This window comes from Buteo buteo, chromosome 20, assembly GCF_964188355.1.
Source record: "Buteo buteo chromosome 20, bButBut1.hap1.1, whole genome shotgun sequence".
Taxonomy (NCBI): Eukaryota; Metazoa; Chordata; class Aves; order Accipitriformes; family Accipitridae; genus Buteo; species Buteo buteo.
Window position 1 is genome coordinate 14,015,217 of NC_134190.1, and position 24,582 is coordinate 14,039,798.

General features: G+C 39.1%; 1 protein-coding gene across 2 annotated transcripts in view; it reads right to left on the reverse strand.

The window, feature by feature from the left end:
- EXOC2 (exocyst complex component 2) overlaps nucleotides 1-22,601 on the reverse strand; it is a 137,364-nt gene extending 114,763 nt beyond the window's left edge. The window contains exons 1-4 of one of the 2 annotated variants that reach the window (XM_075052051.1): nucleotides 21,526-21,700; nucleotides 7,771-7,926; nucleotides 2,878-3,054; nucleotides 1,331-1,457 (exon numbers count right to left, since the gene is read on the reverse strand). In XM_075052051.1, coding sequence (XP_074908152.1) covers nucleotides 1,331-1,457; nucleotides 2,878-3,054; nucleotides 7,771-7,888 — 422 coding nt within the window. In that variant the 5' untranslated portion in view covers nucleotides 7,889-7,926; nucleotides 21,526-21,700. Of the gene's footprint in view, nucleotides 1-1,330; nucleotides 1,458-2,877; nucleotides 3,055-7,770; nucleotides 7,927-21,525; nucleotides 21,701-22,487 lie in introns of those variants that run through there. The other variant, XM_075052050.1, reaches the window with a different exon arrangement.
- Between the last annotated feature and the right edge of the window lie 1,981 nt (nucleotides 22,602-24,582).

Below are 24,582 nucleotides of genomic sequence, written 5' to 3' on the forward strand. Positions count from 1 at the left end.
ATTAACAAGAAAGACTGTCATTTGGACTGATAAGACGGACTTGTCAAGGAAGCAACAGAGGAACATGGTCAAATGCAAAAAGACATAGCTAGGATAAAGGAATCCAGGCCATCCCTACAGAATAACGAACAACCATGCCAGCAGCAAAAGTAGCAACTCAAGAGAATCAGCTAACAAGCCACTCACTGCTAGTCGCTAGTGCAGCACTGCAGTAAAAAGGATTATTATGGGGTTTTTCCATTACAAAGAGAGGAGGGAGAGTGGAGGAGAGACAGTAAGTCTTCTAGTAAGACACTGAAATACCGTCTGCAGTCCTAGAGCCCACATTTTAACAGGGTTGGAAAACTGAAGAAGATGAAAGAAGTACGTGTCAAAAGTTACATCAGAGGCTGGAGAAGAATACTTACAAAGAGACAAAATCTTCAGCTTATTACAAACTGTTGGGTTAGTACTTTGAAAAGAAAGAAAAATACATATTCAAACTGGAAAGAAATGCACAGCCAGAGGCCAGAAAGTGATGACGTATCCACTAGAAATCCCATACAGATTTTGGTAAAGTACCATTTCCCCATCGGAACAAGGTAACAGTGGACATCGCAGATTTTCTCCAATCACTCCCCCTCACAAACATTCAGCAGATGAGACCCCTAGTAACAGTTTAATTTTAAATTGCCTTTAGTTTTGGTAGAGCTGGTATCTTCATCAAGAGAAATATTATTCCTGATGCTATTTCTAGAAGTTGGGCAGGTTTGGAGCCCTAAGAGTGTCCCATTTAAAGCCCTCTAATTCCATTTCTCACTCACTATGAAGTTTCTGTTTCAGAAAAATATGTCATAAATTCCACCATACTTATGAACAAAAGTAAAGAAGTCTGTGGGTTGGAAAACAGTATTAATATTTCAATAAAATAAACTAGTTGATGTGGTATAATAAATCACATTTTACAGTGCAATTTTAGCAACAGATAGCAATCTAAACATCCTTAAAAGCCCCATAAAACTCAAATGCAACAGTAAGTATTCCATAACTACAATGTATAAATCCAAAGCCTTAGGTTATTTACCAGTCTTCAAAATCTAAACATCACTGGGGTTCAATATATCAGGCTTTTAGATTATCTACAGTTCTAATTGATGATCCAAAAATGAGGATTATGAAGCAGGATAGAATGTGCACCAACTCTTTTGAGTACCAAATAGCATACCAACAGCTAATATATGTATTTTTAAATCTTTCCCTGCCCCATAAACCATTAAACTTCTCTGGAATTCACAAAGGCACATATAGAGAAAACCACTAAAAAAGTGGATTAAAGGCATTTGGTACTCACTTGTCTATCTCAATACCAAGAGGATTAGCTGGACGTAGGGACAAGGGGGGAATCCCTTTGTTCCTATCAGTGCGCATGTCATAATAGTTCATTTCATCCACCCAGACAGCAGACTGATCCAAGATACCTAGAGAAAACAAAGCGCAGATCCTTAAAACAACAAGGGCAGTCCAGCACCATCAACTTCTAACATACTGAATTAATTTGAAAAATCCTGATAAATATAAAGTGCATGCCTAGGTAATATATTGGAAGATATATAGCAAAACAACCTGGATGCAATTATGCTAAATTATTTTATTATAGCTGCTGAAAAGGTATTCATGGCTGGGCATCAAACATTACCCTCTCACAGACTGCACAGTTTCATGTATGCTAAGAGCATTTTCCTGATCACAGAGTATTAGTATTTTTCACTCCTCCAAGTATTTTGGTATCTGTCCAAACCTTGTCACCTACTAGTTTCAAAGTGAGCAATTACCTGGAGGTCATGTTATTTGCATATTTCAGGGAAGATCCCTTTTCTATGCCACTCATTAACCAAAAACTAAGTGAACTTTGGCCACATGCCAAGATGGATGACTCAAAGGACACAGGACTGTCTTTGTTTCCAAACCCTTAGCACAGACAATGCGTAAAGGTGAGGCACCATAGGTCTCGGCCCTCAGCCATACGCTTGGCCGTGCCCCCCTTTAACATACCCACCAGATACTCAGCACCAGAAATTATCCCATCCCCACATTTACCCGTTTTTTAAAATATCAATTCTCCTCTCCCATCACCATAAGCTTCACTGCATAACATTTGCACTTGATTCACCTTTCTATTATTAAGATCTTAGTACAGCTCAGGAGAAATTATGTTATTTAACTGTCACTGAATGGCAGAGAACAAAAGCCTGTAACAGTTCTTATGGGAACCTCTATGTTAGAAAAGGTAACTATCCAACTTCATCAATGAGATGTTCTGAAAGAAACATTATCAATCCAGAGAGTATTTAGACTGGATTCTAGATAAAGCAGAGGTCCTAAACTGCTTGGCAACATCATTTCAATGGCTAAGCACGTCATGAGAAATACTGTACCATTTGTCTTGCAGAATGGTTTGAATTACAAATAAGAAACGGCACTGAGGACTCAACTTTCTTTAAAGGATTAACTGTCAGCTCAGGATTTAGGTGTAAAGCTCATGAGCTGGTTTATATTTTGTATTTACCTAGTACGTGTAAGAGTAATTACTGGATCCATTATGAGTTTTTTTTAAATTTTAGAAGTTTAGTGCTACTTCCTAGAGAAAAATAATTGCTACTTTTCATTAGTCATTGAGGGGTTTATCAGGATATTTAGATAGAAGGATTAATTTCACATATACCATGAGTTTATCTATGTATACATTTGCAAATTTTATTGATATACTCTGCTTTTTCTAAACAACTGAAGATTGTCCTGAGGTGGATCCATTTTAAACATACACTTTATTTAAAGAGGCACTTAGTCATATATTTGTTTAGCAAAGAAAACAGATGGGAATTTGAACAAGAAAAATACCTATTTTTTCAGGTTTAAGCAGTTTGAAGGAAACAGTTGAAGTTCCTTTGCCACCAGACTTCGTAGTAACAATAATGTCTCCCTTGTCATTTTTAGCCGATCCGACTCGACACACAATTTTACTGGCAGACATCCATTCAGCAGTTAGCAGACAGTTGTGCCCACAGATTGTTAAACCTGGGAAAAATAAAAACAGAAATACCCTACTGTGAATAGAAATATCTTTTTAAATTCTGTCATGCAAATACATTTATGATGCTTCATATATTTTATACAAATACATCACCGTTCTCCAGTCCTTTACAGCCAACTACAGTCAGAGTCATGAATATGTTTTTCAGATTTTCCCTAGGTGACTTCAGGTCTTTTGTCCTAGTGACACTTCATGAGACACAGGCAGTGCTGCTTGAAGCTTATTTTAATCTCTTCCACCAGTTAAGGGCTATTGAAACTTTATGTTGTACAATAGATCTTCTGTCTGAAAAACCCTAGAGAACTGCTGTTCAGTATTGGACTTAACGTGAAACTTCCATCAAAACTGCATGCAAAAAATCTTTTGTAAGTTCACTCCATATGACTTTGCATAGCAAAAAAAATAAAGAAACTCTGCAAAATATTCACAATGAACAACGTTTCTTCAACCTTATTTGTTTAGCAGTACTTTTGTGGACACAGAAGGGGTTTTTGGTCAAGAAAGTATTAATTGACAAATATTCTGTCCCAATCTCTTCTGTACAAAATCCATGATGCAAGACTGTAATTCTGCTGAATAAACTGCCCCTGTTGTATGAAAGAACAGTCATGTAATGTTCATCTGTTTTCTCTTCTAAACTTTCTCAGAAGTACAATGACAAACTATGAAATAAAAATACAACATACATTTTAACCATGAAGCTCTCTCGTAGGAAAAGACTGTGGCATATGAAAATATGTCAAGCTTTAGTGTAAACACTAAAAGAACACCTCTTGATGCTTAAGAGTCAAGGAACACCTTAATATAAGGTCCAAGGCTTCCTGGGGCTTCATGTCAAATCAGTCTCACCAGCTGATCAATCTGACCAATCAATCTAACCGATTCTGGTCAGATCAGGACTCTGGATGCTGGAATACATAGATTGTTTTCTTAGATCTAGAACAACAATTTCCATGTTCTTAATCAGAGTTTTGTTGTCCTGAAGAACTGGCAAGATCCTAATTTCTGTAGTATCCATTTAGAGAACAACTTCATCAGGTTCTTCTTAAATAACACCCTTACCTATAAACATTCTGCCTTATATCCAAAAGGACAAGGTCATACTAGAGTGTTGGCTCTACTGGAGTATAAACTAGACAGCCATAGCACTTCCTCCCCAGTTGGCTTGACTTTTGTTTTTAATTTCTAGAAAGCTCTGACCAATTTAAAAAATACTTACAGACAGAAAAGGGTCAGCGTATGTAGCTCCCTACCAAAGCTTCACACTTACTTTTTCTCACAATTTAAGTCTCTGACATTACACAGCAGAAATTTGGCAGTTTTCATGGTTGTCAGATGTAAGAATACCTTATTCCCTGCCAAAAACTATTTTGAAAATGAAAACCAAAAAAATAAAAAACAGAAAGGCACTTAATCTTATTACAACTGCAAGTAATTTTACTTGAGCAAGGACAGTAGATTTGTTTCTTAAAAGATGCCTGAATAAGGCAGGGGACTGGGGGGGGAAGGGAGGCATGAAATACAATACACACACACAAAAAGCCTTAAAATAAAAATATTTGGTTGTTATTTATTTGCAACATTTTAACCAGGCCAGTTTTTATTTCTCAGAGTGGAAGAAAAAAACCCACACATTTATGATGCATGGGTTTTAACCTTAGGTTATATTATTACATCTCTTCTGGCTTTATGCTAGCAACTTCTCTGAAGGAAAAAAGATTGCAGTAGGAACTAAGACTAACTGAAAGAATTTGTCTGAACCATTCATAAAGAAGTTTTCACCCTAGAATTTCCAAGGTCTGAATTCATGCTTAAATTAAGTAATACTTTAAAACTAAGATCTGAGCCATAGCAATTTAGTAGGGTAAAAATTTTTGAATGACTGCTTTAAAGATCCTTTTATCAATTATTTTATTCTCATTGGAGGTTCCTAAAGCTCTCAAGAGAACAAGATCACAAGATCTGACACTTCTGAAATTGAGGGAAACAGCCTTTGTCTGTGTCTTAATGTAAAAGAAAGCAAGTCTCTATTAACATTTTATATACCACACTAAATATAGTAATGGCACAAGACAATTTCTAAAAAAAAAAAAAGCATTTTGGAGGAGACCTTTTAATAGTACAGGTACAACATTTTTTCTTCTCCCAAAAAAGAAAACTTCCCTTTAAATAAAAGTTCATTTTAATCTGTTGCATTGTACAAAGATCTTTGAGAACATCATACTCTGGTTCTAGATTTTATGTGCCTTTCAATAAATAGGCACAAGTAATTCTCTTATTGAGACTTTCCAATTTTGGTTAAGCTTATACATTGACAATTTTACAATGCCTACAAAATACAGCTGCAAACGTCTTAAAAGACAAAACTAAACCTTGAGAGCATAAATGTTACAGGTATCTCCTGTACTTGTCTTTTTGTACATGAGCTAGAGTTACAAATAAAAAATGTATTTGGTTTCAAAGACACAAAGAGATTACTAGAAAGCTCTCTCTCAAATGAAACAAAAAGGCATGTTCTCCTATTATGTGATATTCTGTTTATATACATATATATATAAAAAGTTACTTGCTTTTCATTTGACTCTAATGCATCTCAAATAACAGACTATAAACTTTATAAAACCCTCACTCAAACTTGCTTAAATCTCATGCCTACAAAGGCTCACTTTTGCAAGTATCTCCACTCAGGTCACTGCGAACATTTACATGCCTAATTTAACCATAGAAAGAAACCTTTACATGTCTGGGGCCTTAGTCACTGGAGGAAGCCGAGAATTGAGCTAAGGAAAAAAATAAGGCAATCCATTATTTATTTTTAGCACAAAGCATGAGACTATTAGCAATTATGTGTTACAAGAGTTACTCTGAAAAAAATAGGAGAAAAAAATATTAGCAGTTAGTCAGCTGTAATACCAAGGCACAGTTCAGGAGACGTTCTTCCTTCCAAGCACCTAGCACTGATCACTTCTAAGAGGAACTAATGAGGTTATCAAAGTACATCAACCACACAGATACACAGAAATATACTCACCTCTAAACATCATCAGTTATTTGGTTATTTCTCAATAAAGATTCATTAGTATACCGCAACCTTGTCTAGGGCTCAGGAAAACACTACTTCCCCTTCCGAACAACAGCAAACTGAAGTGAAGGGGAAAACTGTAGTAGCTTATGCTTGTCCATAAAGTTCATTTTGGTGGCCAAGAATGGAATTCGGGAATCTTGGTTTACAGCCATGAAGTGAAATATTGTTTCTAGCAAAGCCAAAAAAAATTCCAATGGACTTCAGAGGAGTCATGATTCCACAACAAATTAGATAAATTGTCTCTAACATGAATACTGAAGTACGCATATGCTTATCTTACAAAAGAAATGAGGGAAATTCTAGTAGTTATAGTTAATTTGGATTTCCAGAAGATTTGACAAAGTCCTTCTCAAAAGGCTTAAGAAAATTAAGCATCTATAGGATATGATCCTCAAATGGATGAATAGCTTGTTAAGATAGAAACAGGGCTATAGTAAATGGTGTGTTTTCACCAAGAAAAGTTTCCACAGGGTTTGTGCTGGGATTGCTTACATTCAATATATTCATAAATGACAAGATAAAGAAGTTAAAGTTTGCTGATGCTGTTAATTTATTCAGAATGTAAAGACCATAAAAACTAGAAAAAATGCAGAACAGACCTTATTAGACTAAGTGGATGCACTATAGTGTAGATGCTATAAAGCAGCAGCTGAAATTCAATGAACAAACATGATGCACACAGGCAAAACTGTAAATTCACAAATGACAGGCTCAAACTACTACTAACCCTCAAGCATTAGATCATGGGACTATAATAGGCAGAACAACAAAAAAACATTAGCTCGATGCTTCGTAGGAGTTATATGGAAAACAGAATCCTATGGAAGAAATACAAAACAAAAGTGAGAGTACAGTATTATGCCACAGTGCATTCACATCCTGACCTCTGCATGTAACCAAGATAATGTTCACCCATGATTGGTAGTGAAACCAAAAGAGATTCACTGAAGAGTGACAAGAAGGTTCAAAGATACATGCAGAATATTTAAATACGCTAGGACTTTTCAGACTGGAAAAGAGGCAACAGACCAGTGATGATCAAGATTTGTACGGTCAGGAGAATCAGAAAACTGCTTGTTCCCTCTTTCAATGTAAGAGTTATGATGATTCAACTGAAGTTACCATGTTAAAATCAAAACGGTGAAGGAAATGGTTCTTCACATAATGTGTAGCTAAATCATTGATCCCGCTTCGTCATAACTGTTGCGGACACACAAATTGACTTTTACACTAACTCAAGGAATAGCAACACTCAGTGACTTTCTCAATACATTGAAAACACTTTTGGCAGGAAATTTTCCATGCTGAAATTCTCAATGCCTGGGAAAGTAACAAAGGAACATCTCATTACTTCTATCCTTTTCTAGTACACTCCCATAGGCATTCATTCTTAGCGTTCAGCACAGGTTGTTGAGTCAGGCTTAGCAAAGTACGGTCATTCTGATTAGTTACACATCGGGCAGCACCTCTGAATTTATGGATTCAACCACACATTTGTGAAAAGGGCGTTTCTCACACCATGCAACATAGATTTTACCATGCAAAAAAAGTATCTTTAATCATACCCTAAATGTGACATTCTACAGTCTCCAAAGAAGTTATTTTTTCAACTTACCTATGAGGTCCGTAGGCCCAGTCCCCAAATTTTCTCCTCTAATTGTCACTTTTGTCCATGAGATGCCTTCATTGGGAGAGATGCCAGTTACAAGCGGGGGCTGCCGTGCTCGAGACATGATGTCTATTCAGTTACCGAAAACTGAGTTGCTTTTAACTGTTCAGCAAGAAACAATCATTTAAAAACAATAGTTATATTATGTAAAAATTATTAAAAACCTTTTAAGCTGTTCTTCTAAAATGGTAAAGAAACATGAATGTAAATATGGTATACCACTCTCAAAGCCTTTTTTGCCACAGTCATGAAACAATAAAGAATAGCTACACCTTCTTTGCACTTCCATTTTTTAAATTAATTATAGCTCTAGTCTTGAACTGTAAAGAAAAAGTATATTCAGAAAAATACTAAACCATCAAAATGCTTAATGAAACTATATACACACACCCCAAATCACTTATGTTAGAATTCAAATGAGCCTATTCAATCCTCTATTAGAAAATTATTGTATTCCTTAGAAAGTTTAGAGTTGCTAAGATAAGTAATAGACTATGATTACATATCCAGATAACTTCCCCATCAAAATTGGACTTACTGGCACAGACAGTCCCATGGGAAGAAGCCCCCAGCACTTATTTGTATAGAGCACCAATGTTTACATAAACTGAGAAAATGAAAATATTACTTACAGACACAATACTAGCAGAGAACATCAACAAAACAAATATTATCCCAACAGATCAATAAAAATGTACATAAAATTACAAGAAGAGTATTCCTTTGCACCTGAAATTCAGAGTCAACTCAAACCAGTTTAAATAGCTCTGTAATAGAAACACCAATACGCTACACCAGCCTACATTTAGTTTACTATGCAACTGATCACAAATTCCTGTGGCTTATTAACAGTTTCCTTTGCACAGCTCCGCAGCTCTAAGAAGCAGACGAGTATAACCTGAAGCACATTAGTTCCCACCAACTTCTCCACATTTACAACACTTACTAAACATAGAGCCTGCCCATAGGTATGCAGGCCCAACAGAGGTCAAAAGAAACTTTTTTCCCTGCCTTATAAGGGCTTCCACAGTAATTTTGTATCACCTGTTCCATTTCATGACTCCTGAATTCTTCTACTAAGATACAACATCATCCTTAAAATTCCTAGTAAAAAAATTTCATTTGGTATTCTGGAACTTCGTAAAGTTATCTATGATCAGTTTCTCATAGGAATTCATCTGCATTGGAAAGATAAGAACCAAAAAGAACCTATAGAAAGAAGTGGTTTTATTTCCAAGTAAATCCAGGAATGATGAAATAGGTCACTATTCACAAGTCTTAGGTACACATATAGAACACTTTAGTATACACAATTTTAAAAGTTCAGGTTGGTAAAAAAAAATACATGGAATATAAGCCAAGCCTCATAAGGCTTCTCTTACCTATTTTTATTTTGGATCAAGGTATATTTTCTATTTTTACTTGCAAATAGTCAAGTCTACAAAACCCAGAACCTCTGTAAATCATCCCTAAAAATAAACTGTAGTAAAGCTGCAGTTTCCAACCACCTGCAGTTAGGAAATACCAGAATTAAGTTAGCTATCTTTGTGTCAGCCGCTTCTGCATATACGAAACACATATATTGTACCATCATACACCATGCTTCTACACAAATTCCCCAAATTTTTCAGTGTTCCTAGATAGATTTGCCATGAGGATCAAAGAAGCTCCCACTGATTGGTTTCTTTCTTCATGTTCTGAAGCTGGAACACACACTGAAAATGAAGATGGAAATTGGACAGGCAGGAATAAGGAGGAAGATCTCATGGTAAAAGTAAACAAAAATTGTCCCATATCAAGATCCTGTCTCTATCTCTACCATAGATGTATAGCAGGTCACTTGTAATAAAACTTTTTACAGTAACATTTTTTTTCTTCTCAGTTTCTCAGTGTCCAACTTCAGAGCCCACAGCCACACCTGAAGTCAGTGTGAAATGTACCCTAAACATAGGGAATGCTGTACAATGCTCCAAAATATTCAGGTCCTAAATAACCACATCAAATCTATGAATACATTGATCTTAAATGTCTGTTTCTCAGTTTCACATATTTAAAATGGGAATGCTATCCTGCATTTCAAAAGCTATTTTGAAGACAAATTCATTAATATGGAAGAGGCATTTAGATGCTCTGAATGCCACAGAACTATTAATATCTTTAGAGAACTTTTGAGACTACCTTTGCAGAGTGTGCAATTAATACGAGATGCAGATTCCTGTTGAACAAGCAAGAACATAGTATGTTGCAGTATGTGAGCCATGTCCAGTACATGAAGGAAGTCTGGTAAGAGCCCATGATAACACACACAACATATGTCTGGAACTAAGGTGGTTTGTTTTGGGTTTGTGTTTTTAACTGGCAAACAAAGTAATGTTTCTTGATTGCTTGACTTCACAACATTAAAAATTACATTATGTTTTTAATAAAACATTAATTTCCCAGTTTTTTGGAAGCAACAAACTGATGAAAAAGGAATTAAGTTATATACTATCATATAGATGCTCTTCTAAGTCTGTATGTAAAATAGTGGAGCCTTTTACGTGAACCCAACATGAGGCTAGAGAAGTGGGCAGTCAACAGATGCAGTCTATGACCTTGTGGGTAGAACAGCACTGAAGGAGAGGGGGGCTGTATCAGCAGATTACAAAAAAAATCATCCGACACGATCTCCAGCTACAGAAGAGAAGGTTGTGCTCTATCAGGTGGAGTCCCCTCCCTCCTGCTCTACTCCTATTTTTCCCAGCACTGTTTTTTTTCCCCCGTCACACAGAGACAGACAGTCTCTGCCTCACTTCGAAACTGAGGCCAGGTCCCAGTCTTGCAGCCAAACTATTTTCTGCCCCTATCCTGCCAATTTTCCCTTCTGATTTCTTATCCATAAGTTCAAGCAGGGAGGGAGCGGCGTGGTAATCAAACCCAGCCACCTTGGTAATTCCTCTTCCTTATCTCCCATTCCTTACCCTGAGCCTTCTTGTCCAGACAGCCCACCTGCACTACTGTTGATCCACTTTCTCGCCACAGGTGAAGTGATAGACCCAGTCTTCTGCAAAGATCTGTAGTCCTGGAGTCCCAAGGCTTGCCCAGCTCTCATCTACACTGCATTCAAAGCTACGTTACCGCAGCATCGCCTGACAAAACAACGGGCAGCACAATAGAAATAAGCTTCCCAGTTCTCCTTACTAAACCTAATACTACCTGGTGCAATCAGAACCCAAATTGCAGGGAAAGTCTTGTTTATTCCTGTACAATTACAAGACACATATGCACAGAAGTTCAGCTCTTTCAGAATTTGAAGTTTCCTATGGACTCCTCTGCAAAGAAGATATTAGAGAAGAATTGGGTGTCTAAGTTTACCTAGAGCAAGGAGGACAAACTGCATCTATTCCTCAAGTCTTTGCAGCTTTTCTCACAGATCCTCAGCAGAGCTCAAAGACATACAAAGCTGTAAAGAAACAGTAGGGTTACATCCCCACACACACACCTAAGCACCTTCTGCAGGAAACAGCATGTGTCTAGATACCAGTAAGACAACATAAACCACCTCTTTTATTTTTGAGGAATTTTTTGTAAAGATTTATATAGAATGTTAATCAGCAACATAGATGCAAAAAAGCCATCTTCAGGAACTCAGTGGTAATACGGGGAGGAAGAAATTTTGAGGAAAACAAGTAAAATAGAAGCTACTTTGGTATTATTTGGTTGATTTCCCACCCCCAAAAAATTTTACGGTTCCCTTGCATTGCGGCCATTGTTTCTTTCAAAATACCTAGGCATACAGGTAATTGGCTTGAATCAATACCAAAACTCAAAAGTAATATTACAACATATTTTTCTGGATTTCACAAATTGGCACTAGATCCCCCTTCATGATGATCTAAATAAATGTAATAAAAATGCTGAGCCTCCTGAGGTCTAATATTTCTTCTAAAGTATTTCCATACTTACTGCAGAATTGCTTTAAAATACCTCACTGGAATGAGAATACCACAGTAAATCTCAACACATTACAAAAGCACTACAGCACTGAAATGCTCCATTATTATTATTTTTATACAGCAATTGGTTTCATTTATTTCAAAGAGTAAGTGAAGGAACTCTATGGAATCTGTTCTTACTACAAATATCAAACAAATGCTTGGGAGCCTTCAATTAATTTACAGTATTTCCTCTCCTCCTTCTTATGACAAACATGTCAATAGTCAAAATGACTGAACTGCTTATTGGGAAGCCTAGCCAGTATACTACTATGGCCCAAAAGCAAGTTCCTAATTTTTTAAAAAATATTTAAGGCAAAGCTGAAAAAAAATTATTTTTCATTTCATGAAAAGATACAATAATCTAAGAACATTTGTTGCAATTCTATACACTGTCCCAAAGAGAAATTTTATTCTTTACAAATATGTATTATGTATAAAATAATAATAATATAAAAAAAAGCAGCCCTTTTACTGAAAGACTGCTTCTTATACAGACTAGGGGAGATTGTTTAAAGACAGTTTTCTGTACAAGGTATTTCCTTTGAGGAGCCAGACTTACTGAAGAAGTGTTAACAAGACTTTTTTTTTTTAATGGACAATCTTCTTCTACACTAACAGATGTCTCTTTCCCTCTTTACTCCCCTTCCCCCCCCCCTTTTTTTTTTCTTTAAACTTCATTTCCTCACAATATCTCCCCAACAGTTTAACATGGATGACATCTGTTTGACTGCTCCCATGATCTTGCCCATATTATTCTATTATTCTGTCATAATTCTTGTTATGAAAGTGCAAGGAGTTAGAAAGCCTCTGCAAAGACCACCTACTACAAAGCCATCTTGAAAAATGCCTTTCATAAACATCATCTTTGCCTTTACATGAGCTTCTCAAATAAACTGTCCTCTCACAAACGCTTGGTTCAAGAGAAAAAAAAAATGCAGACAATTCTGAGCATTACAGGCTTGCCAAAGAGGGGACATCTTCACTCTTTATCCTAAGAAGAGCCACTTCAAAAACAAATAATGAAAAAACAAAATATGGCCCAATATAAGGAAAAATACAAAAGTAGTTGCTTTTTTGACTTTTGTAAACCTTTAGCTGGTTTAAAAGGAGAGTTCTTAAATAGGTTTCCCCATTCAACTTTCAATGGCAAGCAGAAAAGAAACACAAAGTAAAACGCCAATAGCTACCATATCTGTTCTGTAAAGCAGAGTACCGCTTACCCCTCTGGAAGAAGTACCAGAATGTGAAATAAGTGAACAACAGAAGTTCAGGATTTAAGGATATTAAATTGGCTGGTAAGTTTAAACCCCAAGGAAAACTGCAAACATCATGATGGCATGAAACTTCAGAAAACACGTAACCATCAGGTGCCACCTTGTAAGTTTCACCAGTGGAAAAATTAGCAGTCAAAATGTTCTAAAAAGGATTTTCTGACTTCTAAAACAAGATAGCAAGTTGGTTACAGTGACTGAAAACTCTTTTAAGTTAAAGTTTTCAGCGGTACTTTGTCACACACACTGAACTTAAAAGACTCTCTCAGAAGACGACAGACTCAAGGTCAATGCAAGTGCCATGGTCATCTAGCAAAGGGAATCTAAGCTGTCAAAGAGGGAGGAAAGAAAAGGCCTATTTGTCATCACTGAGAAAGTCTAAGCTACAAGCAAGGATGAAAGTCTTCAGGTATCAAATATTTATTTGTTCTCACTCACAACAGAATATGATGGAGTGAGACAGAATACAATTTTAAAAATTTTGAGGCAGGAACAATAGGAATGATGACCAAAGCATCACCCATGTTCAAAATCACAGTGTGCCTCAGATGTTGTTGTTTACTCCTTAAAAAACAAACCAACCTGAAAGCAGTAGGTGAGGTACTTCTATAACACTAACATCACAGCATTAAATGCTTTCCAAATGAACAGATTTATGAAACGGCCTTTTTTAAACAAGCAATAAATACTCAGATTCCAGAATCCAGGTGATGGCCCTTTCACCTTAAACTACACAAACTTGTGCTTCTACTAAATAAACCTAATAATTTGTTTTCACTAGAAAACCCGAAGAGTCCCCTGAGTACAACACACTACGACAGAGTCAGCAAGGGGACACAGCAAATGACCCCAAGAAGGACGACAAAGCAAAAAGCTTCCTACATGTTTGTACTCAAAACCATTACAAAATGATGAAAACCACTATTGCAACCTTTTCTGTGCTTTATCTTCCCAAAGATATAAATTCAGACAGACAATCTACATAAACCAAAATTTAAAAGCATCCAAAAAGCAGCACTGTGAAAATAACTGACATTTATTAACCCCTCTGGAGATCTTCAGTGCCCTAGAATTTCCACAGCCTTCAACACTGCATTAATAATACAAAGTCCATTCCTTGCAAGCCTGCCAGAAAAGACTGGGAAGTGAATAAGCTAAACAATGCTGAAATTCCAAATGATATTAAGAATCTATGCATGTTTATTTAAATAATAAAAGAAGACTTGTCAATTTAAACAAGAAGTGCTCACGAATCTTACTTTTAGGGGGAAAAACTCTTCAAAACACCACTAAGCTACTTATAATGAAAAGATGAACAAACATAAAAAAGGGGGTAATTTCACCGTCACACAGAAAAAAACAAACCCTCATTTGTCTTGCCCTGTCATATCCGGCACGTCGCTTCAAGCCAATAGTAACACTGACAAACACGTTAACCTACAGGACAACGTTACTTGACAAAATCAGTCTCAATTTGGGAAGATGTGCAAGTTTTGCGATGGAGAGGGCAAATGACAAGACAGATAAGATTTGGAGTATTAAATGACATAATACGATACCCTTCTCTTTTTCAAAGGGCTCCTGAATATTCCAGTGAGTCATGAAGGGCGTACTAGAGAGTTTGGGTTTTGGGTAGCCAAGGAATAAGCGCGGCAGTTTTGCTTTCACAATAGCCACGCTCGCGTATTTCCTCAGCATCTCAGAGGTCCTGCTTTCCTTAACCCAGCAAGGCACATCTTCACGGCTCTGCATCTCGACAGAGCGAAAGCAAAACAGTCGCAGGACTCAGCGACGCCGTTAACGTTTCTGAGTCGCGAGGGATTAAAACGCTGGACCCGAGGCAGGCGCCGCGAGAGCCCTCGGCGGAGGAGCCCATCGCCCGTCGCAGCCTGGGCTGCAGCTGCAAGGGATTGACACCGCTAACGGTGGAACCCAGCTCCGGAGAAACTCCGGGCACAGTTCCGGCATCCGAAATAAATTAAAGTAAACAGTGTTGCTGACTCTCTTCCACCCTGTTAGCAGCCTCTCGGTTGAGCTGGAGACCACACACCCAGACCACACAGCACCAGCTGAACTCACTCGCACGCAACATCTAGAAGCTGTCACTCTGCTGAGGGATGGGAGGAAAAAGGGGGGCAGGAGTGCAAGAGTGTGTGTGTTTAGAAAAGCTGCTTGCTCTCTCCTCCTATCGCTACAGCTGGTTATGTTTTGTGTGGTTGGGAAGGAGGGAGAGAAGGGAGGGATAAAAAAAGACCTATAAACCTCACTAAGAAAACATACTGGTCTTGGCCTTTTGTAGTAATGATTTGCACTCCTCCTGTACTAGTTTAGTAGCTGATGAAGGGCTAACAAAGCATCCATTTAACATCAATTAACCTTCTATCTATCACGTGTCAAAAAAATCTAGACTAGTGCAAATCCGTTTCTTTGTACATATTAAATGACAGCATCTTATCAGTTATCATGTACAGCATACCTATATTTTGATGTATTTTTACATCGGGAATTTTGACACGTTATTTACGCGGGGAGGGGAGAGATTCCCCACAAAGAGCAATTAACCACACAAATGTCATTACAACATCAAACCGCTGAATTTTTCCACAAACATTCCATTGTAAAATGAAGTTTTGTTCATTAGTATCTTACACCATAAACAACCTGAAGGAAATTTTAATCAGCCTACATATAACACTGGGTTTGTGATCCATCAGCAAGCAGTAAAAATAGCAAACCTCTAAAAATAGATTAAAAAGAACATTAATCTATAATGCAGATGAACAGAGACTTTTAAAATGGGAGGTGGGGGGGAAATCCTTTGTTTCTTTTAGTTCAGAAAATCATTTAATCTGCCAATTATATCACCTGTTCAAACAGAAAAAGCTGAATAAAACGTTTGAAGAATTTTAAAATCTATTTTAGTCAACCTACTTTAAAAAAGATTCCCTTTCCTCCACTCTGCTTCCACAAACACACATAACTCCTCCACCAAACTCACCAGCACACAAATTTAATTTAATCCACATACAGTCTGAACAGCTCAGAAAGTCACATTTTCACCTCAGCTCAAAATCTATTTACCTAAGTGACAGTGACAATCTCCAAGTACCCCTATTAAACAAAACCACCAATACTACAATAATCCAGATGTCAATATTAGCCTTACAAACTTGGATTAGACAATTCCTAAAAATATTTCACCTTATCAAATACATTTTCAAAAAAGTTAGCTTTAAAGTTCCGTAACTTCACACTGAAAATAAATTACTCCCCCAATTTATTAATTAGGTCTACATGCTGGTTTATACCAGTTCTTGAACGAACACTTTTGCTGGTATATTCAATGTTACAGCACTTATTCATTACCAAGACTCAAGTCAAACTGATTTAAGTTTCCTGAACGTCTGTTCTGGTCATACTGAATTGGCTAGAAAAGGGCAATAGCATAGAAGAAAACGTAATTTAAGAAAGTCTGAACACAGATGTTTCTCCCCAAAATTTCCACTATTTTCATTATAAATTGCATTACAGCTCCCCAGAAATTAAGTCATCTACTTGGTTAAAAGCTTCTGTATTTATTACGTGACACTTCACTATAATCTAGCAACATTATGAAGAAAAGCCTTAACCATCTATATATAAACATATGTATAGAAAAAAGTCAACTCAGCTTTACACAAAACCATATCACAGATGGCCATAAATCTCCCATTAATTTCTAAATTCTCACAAAGCACATGCTTTCCTACATCTGCTTCTACCTCCAACATCCAGCAAAGTTTACTTCATCTAGAAGCCACTCTCCTTACTGTCGTCCAGTTAAACCATTCATCTCTCTTTTGTTCTAAAGTTATCCATAATTTTCTGTGCATTATTTTAGTTATTAGGAAAATGGTAAAGAATCTTAGTACCATCATCACCCTCTATCTTATGTTATTCACAGGCAGAAATTTGAAAACAATACTTTCAAGCATCAAAAACTTTCAAATATGTTTATGCGAATGCATTCAGAAAGATCCAGAAGTTCAGAAAAATAAACTAAATAAATCCCAATGGGATAGGATTTTTTTTTTCCTAGAGAAAAGAAACAAGACACCACAGATTTTTTTCTAAGTCTTGTAACTATACACAATATTCTTTATAAAAACACTATATAACCACTGTAATTACACAGTTCACATGGTTGAAGTTTTAACCTGGGTGCTCGTAGGTAGGACTGCAACACTAAATTCAGCATTTGCCGTGTGACTTTTTTGACAGTTCCTTTTGTTTCAAGAATATCTAAAAGATGAGACATGCACTTGTGTTACTGATATTCTTGTATTTTTCATGTTCTCTCCCAAACACCTCTTTCTGGCCCCCGCTCAGGGAAGTACTCAAGCCATACGCTATAGCATCTTTCTCTATTCACATGGTCAAACACACGCTCAAGTATTTCACTGCCTGAGAGTCTGTGTGCACAGGTATTTTTCAGACATATTTCAGCCTACCTCTGCCTTACATACTCTCAATCTTCATTTCCACTCATTTGCCTAAATTCCCATCTCCTGTGTGGAACTATCATGCTTTCAGAGTAGTGAAGTTGTCTTGTGAGAAACAGAAGCTCCCCTGCCTTCTATGCTGATGAAAGAGAGACGTGAGAGAAACCCATCGGCTACATATATATAGCTCCTTAACTTTTCACCAAAGATGTAATGTTCAGTTTTCCAGCAAGAAGCAAGGTACATGTTAAAACTACAGTGAGATTCAAAGCGTCACAAGTCTCACAGAATTCTTAAATAGGAAATTTAAAGTCATTGCTTTTTGAATTGAGACACTTCAGGATTATCTCAAAAAAACAGTTTAGTTTGTCCTCAATAAAAAAAGCAGGCATTTAAAAAGGAACTTTTGCTCTGCATAGCCCTAAATCTTTAACTACTACAGGCTTTTTGATGAACTTCCAAATACAGGATACACAGCTTTCAGGTTATCCACAAAGTGAAAGAAAAAATACAAGTCTAAAGATACCTAAAAATCACCGATTTATATTGTAATCTGATCCACAGACACTTTTGCACTGCCCATGTCCCCACTGGCTTCTGCACAATGTAGCCTGAATTCTGCCTTTGAGAATTAAACTGAAAATCTGGGAATCTGTAGTTCCCTTAAGGTCAAGGGAAAACCAGACCCATTAAGGGTTTGGTGTCTCAGAAATTTTGTTTTCTTTAAAAGCAAACCGAATAAAATTAGAAAGGAAACACAGGCTTTCACACCCATCACTGAGTGCAATCACAGCATTTTCTACTGAACTAATATGCTGACCATACTGTCTGCATATTAACAACTTCTGTTGTCAAATAAAGGCTACACAGACCAGTTTCATTTTGAAGAAAAAGCACTAAATACTTCCGAAATAATATAAAAAGTACAAACAATTTACCCATAGGAGGGAAGGAAGGTGTTTGTGTTGTTTAAAATACTAAATACTTAGCTTACCTTGCCCTATGCAAAGCATGTAACATACTAATCACACAATTAATCCTTACTTTTCAGGCATTTCTCTCATTACTCAGTTTCTAGGAAAACTGCTCCGAGTTCCTTTTTTTTTTTTTCCCCAGGAGATCACAAAAATTATTTCTTCCCTCCTTTAACTTTTTGACATTGGGAGAACAATCCAACTGCTTTTGAACTGGAATTCTGACAGGATTTCTAGAAAATAATTTTCAGGTTAAGGCACAAAAATTTTAATCAGCTTTCTTTTTAAATTGATACTTTGCAAGCTCTAAATGCATACCTTTGCTTTCATGTTCACCACAAAAGATGAAATATCAATCTGACATGACTGTGCTATGCATGTGCTGTCTAATCACCCCTCATCCTACAAGCACCTTTACAAACAAAATTTCCCCCATTACCAAGCACTGCATTTCTCCCCGGGGAAAAGTAATTTGAAAGACAATGTTGCACAGAACAGATTTACAGAACGTAGGTGGTCCAAGACAGAAGGTCAAAGTTAAGCTGAAGAGCTAACATCTGACTCCTGCTAAAAGATATTAATTTAGCTGGTTTTGGATTTTGAACTTTCAGTGTACTTTTAAGTACAGCAGTACATTCCACTCTTACTGAAAAACTCATAGAAAATAATTTCACTGTAACATGTACAGTCTTCTGAGTATTATTTTCCAGTCCTTCACTACAAAATGAAGTACTACTGACTTCTCCTGTGGAAGATTTTCTGTGCCTGTTTGCATAACTAAGTAGTGATGTACAGCCATTCAAAACACAGGCAGGTAGTGGCTGTCTGTGCTTCACAGGCTGTTTTGTCCTGAAATACAAAACTGTAACTGTAGATTATTTCATGGATACTTTCAATAGCTGTCAGAATCCATGTTTTTAAGAACACCTTTTATATTCAGTCTTCTGTCACTATCCTATTGAGATATTACTTTTTCCTTTTCTCTCCTTTTTTTAAGTGAAGTAGGAAAGCAGAAAAGCACAGAATAAACAGAAATAAAATAACTCAAACCTGATGTTTAGTTTCAAGCACAGTACTTAAGACTTACTGGATTTACAGCTAAACATATCAGTACATTGAAAGAAACTGATTAAGTATGGTTTAACATAACATATCTAAAAGTTTTCATCACTAAAAGAGGTCAGTGGCCTCTGCCTTTCTAGTCAACTCACTTATTTTGCTTTAGTTAGCTTCACTGTGAGGAGTAGCATAATAAAGAAAGGACTGTATCAGTGGATACAGTTTCTTTTTAATAGGACCTTGGGAAAACAATTCCTAGATTACATATTTTAACACCTTTATTGTCCGTTTTTGCCTCAAATGGTCTTAACAGCTAGCAGAAAAACTCTGCTCATATTCACAAGAAATCCTACAATTAAAAAAAAAATCTGAATACCACAGATTCAAAAATGGTTAGTGAATAGTACCTTTTATACTGAAGAGAAAAACAGTTTCACCACACAACAATATCCACTGCTCAAAGGGCAAGGTGTTAAATATTTTACTTTAAAGGCTTATTTTTTAAGTCTTTTTTTAGTTCATGACTGATATTCAGCACTAATATCTGATAAAGCAATTACAGCATTAAAAAACCCCCACCTATCAAGTCTGTTAAAATATTGTAATTTCTTGAACGAAGGCCATAAAAACACAACTTTACTTTTTGTTTAAAAAAAACAGCACAAGTTTGATTAGTAACATGCTTTTAATTAAATAGTTTAATCTCTGACACATACTAAAAAAAGTTACATCTTCCATACAGAAAAAACCCTTACCATTACAATTTAAATTAATGGTATTTTCACTGAGACAAGTCATACCAGTATAATGGAAATAATTGCATCCTGTTTTAAATGACATTTAAGACAACAGAAATCCCATCTAAGTAAAAACATTGTTGTCCGAGTGTGGGCATAAATCACAAAAACTGTAAACTAAGCTATCCATGGGAAAGCAAGCAGCAGCAGGACATGCCTTTTGCTGCTTCTTGCTGGGTGAGTGCAAGCTGTGATAGATACTAAAGAAACAGGGAACCAAGAATTACAGAGCTTTTCTTCTTCAGGTGAGCAAAAGGTAAAGCAAGAAGACAGACCTGTTTTCCTAAGCCACAAGTCTGTTTACTTGCAGTTTACATTAAAAAACCCAAACAAATAGAAGTCCTTTAACTGTTTTGACAACTTTCTCAAAAGCAAAAACAAAACAAAGTTTACAGTAATGAAATGCACACAAATCACTAAAGGAGAAAAGAGACTGGTTGCTTATTTTAAGAATGATCGGAAAGCCTGGAAATTATAATTTTAAACTAAACTTTAAAGAATGAATATTTGTAGTTTAGATTTAATCTGGTATTCTGTCAGAGCTAAAATGGCTTAATATTTTACTAGTTTTCAATTCAAAGCTTTCGAGCGTATGGCTAGAAGCTGTTCATCCACGATGAGCAAGGAAATTGCAGGAAATGGGGGGGGGGGGGAGCTGGAGAAAAAGAGAGAAGGAAAAGCTGACAGCATAGAAGGAATGTTATTTTGGAAACCAGTAAAACAGGAGAGAATGGGAAACTCCCTTTTGGAAATAGGACCATCCCCAATTTTGGGCATCTACTCCCCTTGGCAAGAGATCTCTTTCGGGTTCCTAATTAAGATATAAAAGAGGCAAAGAAAGGCGTTTGGTCACCCAGCTCATGGACCCTTCTAGACTGCAAGGCAGTCCAAATGAGGGAGAAATGCAGAACTGGGTAGGAAGTAAAAAAAAAAATAATTAAGTCACAGAGGAAGTGTAGCACTTCCAGTTAGATATCAATGAAAGCAATCATCTCTCAACCAGTCTATGTTTGATTTGTTCCTTACTACAGTACGTTCTTACTGTACTTGCCTAAGTACACAGTCATTTTGGGGAGTTATTTCTGAAACTTTACAGTACCACTGAAAGCAAAGTTTAAAAAAAAAAAAGAAATCAGACCTACATGTACCCAGCTCTTCCGAGGTCAGATCTCGCCTCTCTCCTGATGATTTCCTCTACTCCCCCCCCAGCACACCCATAGACACTTCATCGACCCGAACGGTTTAAGACAGCTCTAGACCAGCCTCCTTTCATCGTAAAACCGAGCAGGCCCAGGAGCTCTCACCAGTCCCCTACCAGCAACAGGGAAGAAAGGCAAAACCCACCGAATTGCTGCCCTGCATGCAGGGCCAGCCACCCCCCCCCCCCCCCAGCTGAGAAGGGCCCCCTCAGAAGTCCACCCACGGCCGGGACACCGCTCTCCCCCCGCAGCCTCACCCAGCAAACGCCCACCCCCACGCAGGACCACCGTGTGTCGTGTGTCCCACCCCGCCGGGGGTGTGGGGGGGTGTCACAGGTGACGGGGACACCCCCCGCCCGCCCGGCCGGCGCTGTCCCGTCTCCTGTCAGGGGGCTGGGGGAGGAGGGACAGCGAGCTGCTGCAGCCGGGAAGTCGCCACCTCCTTCCCCCGCCGGGCGGCTCAGCGGGGACCGGGGCCCAGCCGCCGTCCTCCCCCAGCACCCTGGCCTCGGGGTGGGGGGGGTGGGTGTCGGGCGGCGACCCGTACCGGCGGCGGCAGGCCGGTACCGGCGCACCCCCGCGGCGGGGCAGGGCCAGCAGGTGCCTCCCGGGAGGCTGAGAAGGGGCCGCGGCGGGCCAGGAGACCACCGACACCCCCCCCCCCGCCCGTTAACGACAGTTCCGTCCCCGCTCCCCTCCCCGCCCCCCGGGGCAGGGGCGGCGCCTGGGACGCCTCAACACCTTCCCCGGGGAGCGGAGGAGGAAGAAGGAGGGGGGGGGAGAACAACAACGGCCTCCGCCCCGGGGAGGTGGGGGGGAAGGAGCCGGAGCTGCCCCGCTGAGAGCCGGCTCCGCAGAGCCCGGCGGAGGAAGAGCGGGGCGGGAGGCCCCGGACTGTCACTCACCGGCCGCCGCCGCCGCCACCGCGTTCGTATCCGGCACCTGGGGCAACTCCGCTCCCAGCAGCGCCTCCGCGTCCGGCGGGCACAGGCACCTCCAGCCGCCGCCCGAGAAAATCGATGGAGCGCGGAGCGATCGAGGGGGAAGGGGCGGGTGAAGAGCCGCGCTCCCGAGACCCCGCCCCCTTATAGGCGCCGCCCCGCGCGCGCGCTCGCCCTCCTTTGAGCGGGTGGTCGTGAGGGGGGCGGAGGAGCGAGGGGAAAAATCAAATCGTGGTAGCAATGGCGGCAACAACAGTGATAAATGATAATAAACCCCTCCCCCAGCGCTGTATCAAGGTCCTTGCAGGCAGAAACTCATCCGGCGGCGGTGGGGGGGGCCCCGCTGCTGTGGTGTGAGGAGAAGGCCCGGGGGTGCTGGGTGTCGTGGTGTGAGGGGAAGGCCTGGGGGTGCTCGGTGTGTGAGGGGAGTGAGGGGAAGGCCCGGGGGTGCTGGGTGCTGTGGTGTGAGGGGAGGGCCTGGGGGTGTTGGTGGAGGTGGGTGGAAGAAGGAAGGACGGCGGAGAAAGGCCCAGGCGCGAGCAGGCGGAGGGGAGAAGACAAAAAACACGGAAGGAAGAAGCCGTTGCTCGGTTTTGCCAAACCAGAGCTAAAGCAGGACGTCAGTGGGAAAACAAATTGCCTTTCGTAAAACCTCGAAGAACTTAAGCACCGTCAAAAGCATGATGGCCAAGAAACGTAATTTTTCTCACTTTTTTCCAGAGGTTAAAGCCGCCCATGTTAAATTATTAGGCTGTAATATCTCGTCACATGAATAAACAGCGCTTTTTTGACTCTTTCCTCTGGGATCTCTAAAACATTACACAGCATCTCTCTGGGGCAAAATCAGAGCGTCCGGTACCTATCTTTAATTACCTCCGAACTTGTTACTAGTGACTCTGCAGTTTTCTGCTAATATCCAATGCAGAAAGAGAGCTCTGCAGTTCTCCAAGTAAAGTAAAGTTGGCATCACATTAAAAAAAAAGTGTAACTATTTGCCACCCATTTCAAAATACGTTTTTCCTCCATGACAGCTTGTTTGCATTTGCTCATTAAAAGCCTGTCATCGGATGTGCCAAATAAAACCACTATTTTGAAAGGTTTGGTTGATATAGAAGGCCCCCCCGGCACACTCCATACCTGGGTCCCAGCCCTGCCCAATGCCCTCTGGGAGCGGATACCTGCGCCCAAAAAGGCCATTGACTTTAATGGGGGCTCATAAAGGGAGCTGTCTACCCAGAAGATTTTGTAATAAACAACCATGAATATAGGTTTAGTTCAAGTGACAAACTGCAATGCCAGACTGAAGTTGTGTTGTGGAGTTGGGTGCATCTTCACCTCTGTTGTAAATGCAAATATCCTAAAGAGGTGAATCATTAAGAAGAGGGAGCCTGAACTTGAGAAGAGACAAACCCCCCCATGTTAGCTGAAGTGAGAAAAAGCTGTGAGGCCTTTTGCTTTTGAAAATGTCACCTAGCCCCAACTCCTTTTAGAGGTTTTAACCTACTGTTTCTAGACAGCAGCTCAGAAGTGTTTTTATCCAGATCTTGGTCCTGGGGAACCTGTCAGAACAGCCCAACCAGGCTAAACTCTGCAATGACAGAAGCCTTATAAATGGTGTACGTAGGTTCATCACAGGCGCCCACAAAGGCAAATCCTCCTACTGCCAAGAGCAGCATCTAGGACTCTTATGATCTGCAGGGGCCCTGGATAATATTGTCGATGAAGAACTTCCCGTGTGCTGCACTTTGTTGAATCTACTGTGGGTGGTTTTCCCAGCTGATGTGTGGTGACCATGTGGTAACCATCACCTACCCGTTCAGTGACTCCAGAACAAAGCTGACGGTGACTGGCTGTAGGTTTGACCCACAGGAGAAAAGAAACACCGCCCCACACATCTCTTTAGAACAAAAGGAGGAAAACTAGTGCTGTTAATATATATCTCTCTCTATCTCATATACATAGCTTAAAATGTATATACCATAAAATATAGTATATATTTGCTGTCATATATTATGCTGCTAATATAAATATATTACTCCATGGAACTCCAGATGCCATT